At 38.3% G+C, this 4,810-nt stretch overlaps 1 protein-coding gene across 1 annotated transcript; it reads left to right on the top strand.

Annotated features, from left to right (window-relative positions):
• Positions 1 to 1,940: 1,940 nt before the first annotated feature.
• On the top strand, positions 1,941 to 4,328 carry LOC107578507 (GTPase IMAP family member 8-like; the record flags this gene model as incomplete). Its single annotated transcript, XM_016264459.1, has 2 exons — positions 1,941 to 2,570; positions 3,747 to 4,328. Coding segments are annotated over 2 exons (1,212 nt in total), but the record flags the coding sequence as incomplete, so codon positions are not given.
• Positions 4,329 to 4,810: the final 482 nt, after the last annotated feature.

Genomic DNA, 4,810 nt, shown 5'->3' with positions numbered 1-4,810 from the left:
TCCTTCAGGGAACGAGGGTTACACAAGTAACCTAGACGTTTCCTGTAGGGGTGACCCAGAATAGTTGAAGATTCATTGCTTCGATAGGAGGAGCCTGATTCGACTACCAATCTCACAGTCGAATCTTCACAGAAGTGTTATGAAACGAGGATCATGCCATTTTGGTTATATGGGGGTGCTCAATGTCTAATTTCACATAGAACTACCAGTTTTGTCTCAATAAGTTAATATTACAGTATATTATAATAATGCTGTAAATAAAAATGTGAAAAGAAAGACGTTTTTAATAAATCTTTTTAACGTGTGTGAATCCAACCACCCCTTTGACAGATTTAAGTTTCACTTTCCATGATATGTGACAAATAGAGGAGCATCTTGGCGGCTTCTGCCAGCCAACGTTAACACCTTGTCCTAACCAGACGCGACGCGGCAAGATTCCAGTGACAAGCAATTTGGCTGTCCATACCTAACCGTAACTTGATGCAAGAGAATCACTCCAATATCACAGCCATTGCAAAGCGAGAAGCGCACCGCACTCCAACTGAAATGGACAAGTTTATAATTTAATTCATAAATATTAAACCTTTTTAACATTGTTAAAACTACATGAGTGACTACTGAGTGACTGAGCATATCTTTGTAGTGGAAAACACTTCTTGGTTCACAGTGAGTTCACAGTTTATTTAAATGTTTGCCTTAATTTATTTTCAAGACCTGAGGTAAACTATCTATTGTTGCTTTTCTGTATGGCTATAAATGTGACGCAATATAAAATCAAACTCACATTAAACACTTTTAACATTGAATAAAGCACATACAAAAGAGATTATAATTGTCATATTTTGCATGTTGTTCCAGCCGCAACATCACAGAAATAGAAACCATTTCTAAAATAGAAACTTTGCGTGTTGCCGTTGTGGCTGGGTAGGACAAAAACTCAGATTAACATGGAAAAGACACCTTTTATTGCATGTCGCAGCGTTGCATGTTGTTTCTATATATAGTGTGTGAAAGAAAATAAACACACACACACATGATTCGACTATCAGTCTACTATATGCAATACTTGATGAATCTTATTCGACTATGTCAATCCTTAGTCAGGGACACTCCTTTTCCTGAGATGCAAAAATGAGCTTTGCGTAACCTGCTGTGCTATAAGGCTGCATGCGGGTAGATGACTGTCGCTATCAGTCGAAAGATTCTGATGAGATGATGCTCAGAGTCGACTTGAATAGCAGTCGGCTCCATTCCTTTTGGCAGGTTGAAATGCCATTTGTTTGTGCAGCTACACGAACATGAACAAATAAGGCTTCAGTATTCAGAGTAAACAGGAGTTTCCCCATAGAGTCAATGAGGCAAACCCTCAGTCCCGTAACTCAGGAACCAAGGTTATGTTAGTAACTAGAGCATTAATTTGGTACTGGCACGCTGTTTTTGCCAGTAGTGCAGTAAGTTCTCTTTCACGCTTCATCGAACAAAAACACACAAAATTATTTCAACATACACTTTTTTTTTGACGAGTGACCTCATAAACAGTCCTAAATGAGTTAAAAAATCTTAAATGACTGTAAAGAGTTGGGAGAAAACCAGATGTGTGTAAGATCTGCAGAGTCGTTTAATCATCCTCTGCTGAGATCATGAGAGATGCTCAGTCATCTCTCAATTAATTAACTTAATTATCTAATTAACTGAAATGCTGCTTCAGTCTTATTCTTAGCACTCTGTAGTGTGCATACTGAGCAGTGTTCATTTTAGTAACTCGTCTGGGCTGGCCCATGTGGGGCCCTCAAGGAAACTGAGGACAAATCTGGCTGGGCCCCAGTTAGATTTCCTAGGTGCCACCCATCTGGGCCCCATGTGGGTGTGCTGGCTGGGAATAATCTCTTTAATTACAGATTATTTAATTTTGTTTTTTTTATTACTTATCTGATTCACAGTATCAACTTCAGTATCTGAACTCAGAATTGTTCTTCTGGGTAAAACTGGATCAGGAAAGAGTTCAACGGGAAACACCATCCTGGATCTGCAGTACTTTGAGACGGGAGATTCACAAGAGTCATTTACTGAAACTTGTGAGAAAGGAGAAGTGAGGATTGATGAAAGGAGCATCTCAGTCATTGACACTCCAGGCCTGTTTGATACAACACTGTCGCACAAGAAAATGAAGAATGAAATAAAGAAGTGTGTGGAGATGTCTGCTCCTGGTCCTCATGTGTTTCTGCTGGTCATTAGAGCGGGGAGATTCACAGAAGAAGAGAAAAACACAGTGAAATGGATTCAGAAGAACTTTGGAGAAGAAGCTGCACGTTACACCATCATTCTGTTCACTCACGCTGATCATCTGAGGGGGAAGCCATTACAGGAGTATCTTAGTGAAAACGATGATCTCCAGGGTCTTGTTATTCAGTGTAATGGCATATATCACTCATTCAATAATGAAGACATTGAGAATCGCTCTCAGGTCACTGAACTGCTGGAGAAGATTGAGAGGATGTTAGAGATAAATGGAGGACAGATTGGTAAGCTTATGTCTTTGTCTTTGAAACAAATTATCACAGTTTCATATTGTATAATGCAATTAAATATTTAAATGTTACTTGTTTAATATAGTTAATTTACTTATTTTGTAATATCTGTGGACAGTAGTATAAACATAGACGCTATGTTAAGAACGTCTTAAAGTGTTAATTCACTCAAAAATGAAAATTAGCCTGTATTGTACTCACCCTCAAGCCATCCTAGATGTATATGACTCTTCTTTCAGATGAATCCAATCGGAGTTATATTAAAAAATGGTCCTGGCTATTCCAAGCACTATTCCAATAATTGCAGTCGGTGTGTGTTTATGTTCAACAGGCCAAGAGATGTTAAATAAAGTGTGTGCATCCATAATAAAACGTGCCTCACACGGCTCCCGGGGGTGAATAAAGGCCTCATGTAGTGAATCCATGCGTTTTTGTAAGAAAAATATCACTATTTCAAACGTAATAAACACTTTTCTCTGCTTAGAAGAGCCAGGACCATTTTTAATATAACTCCGATTGGTTTCGTCTGAAAGAAGAAAGTCATATGCCATCCTAGATGTATATGACTCTTCTTTCAGATGAATCCAATCGGAGTTATATTAAAAAATGGTCCTGGCTATTCCAAGCACTATTCCAATAATTGCAGTCGGTGTGTGTTTATGTTCAACAGGCCAAGAGATGTTAAATAAAGTGTGCGCATCCATAATAAAACGTGCCTCACACGGCTCCGGGGGGTGAATAAAGGCCTCATGTAGCGAATCCATGCGTTTTTGTAAGAAAAATATCACTATTTCAAACGTAATAAACACTTTTCTCTGCTTAGAAGAGCCAGGACCATTTTTAATATAACTCCGATTGGTTTCGTCTGAAAGAAGAAAGTCATATACACCTAGGATGGCTTGAGGGTGAGTAAATCATGGGGCAATTTACATTTTTGGGTGAAATATTCCTTTAAGAACTAGCCTAGGGTGCGTTTCCCAAAAGCATTGTTAGCTAACTATGGTCGCAAGTTCTATTGAACTCTATTGGTTACAACGGAACTTGCGACCATAGCTGATTTTGGGAAACGCACCCCTGACCAAGTTGCAGTTAGCCAATGGGTACGTTTTATTTTTCAGATTCAATGTAGATTAATCTACTTTTTAATGTAACTGACATGAAAAATATTACTTGCCACTGGATTGTAATCACCACTGTATTTGAAATTTGGATTGACAGGGTCTGGAAAACCTCGGATTGTGCTGCTGGGTAAAACTGGATCAGGAAAAACCAGTGCTGTTGAAACCATTGTGGGCCGAGAGAGTTTTACTAAAACCTGTCAAATACATGAAGCTTGTGTTGATGGAAAGAACATGAAAATAATCAACACTCCAGGACTGATTGATGCACCAGCAGAGAAGATGAAAGCTGAATTAGAGAAGTGTGTCCACATGTCTGCTCCTGGTCCTCATGTGTTTCTGCTGGCCATCAGACTCGATAACAGATTCAAAGATGAGGAGAAGGAAATTGTGAAATGGGTCCAGAACAACATTGGTATAGATGCTCTACGTTACAGCATCATTCTGTTCACTCACACTGATAATCTGAGGGGGAAACCATTAGATGATTGTATCAGAGAAAGGGTGTATAAGACAAAGTCACTGGTTAACAGTAATGGCAGATATCAAGCATTCAACATCGAGGCACTCAGAGACCCTAACCATAATCAGGTCAAAGAGCTGCTGGAGAAGATTGAAAACATAGCAGAGGAAAATGAATGGGGGTACTACACAAATGAGTGGTCTTCAGAAATGATCAAACGTAAGCGTTGGCGTTCTTATATTGCAGCAGGCACAGTTGGATCAACAGGAGTAGTAGCTGTAGCAGCAGGAATCACTCTCATTGTAGTAACAGATTTAGTCTTTCCACCAGCACTAATAATTACACTAGGAGGTCTTGTTTTAGCTGGAGGAATAGCAGTTTATAAAAAACTAAAATAGGACAGTTTTGCAAATCTTTGCGTGAAAAGTTTTAATGACTTTTCCAGTTGATTTGAACAGATGGCACATTTTACATACAGGATTAAAAATATAATTCTCATGAGTGGCTAAAATAAGCAGAGGCCTTGATGTTTAATTGTTTTTCAGCACAATCTTTTTAAAATAAAAATTTAAGTCAGAAGTGTCAGATTAATTGTTTCTGTAATTTAATTTGAAATAAAGGTAAATATAATTTTGATCTGATTTCTGCTTATGATAACAGTACTCCTTACATATGTACTGCATATAACCTTTTACGTATTT

This window comes from Sinocyclocheilus grahami, unplaced genomic scaffold (genome assembly GCF_001515645.1).
Source record: "Sinocyclocheilus grahami isolate Dianchi unplaced genomic scaffold, SAMN03320097.WGS_v1.1 scaffold10634.1, whole genome shotgun sequence".
Lineage (NCBI taxonomy): Eukaryota > Metazoa > Chordata > Actinopteri > Cypriniformes > Cyprinidae > Sinocyclocheilus > Sinocyclocheilus grahami.
This window is presented reverse-complemented; position numbering and strand designations above follow the sequence as displayed.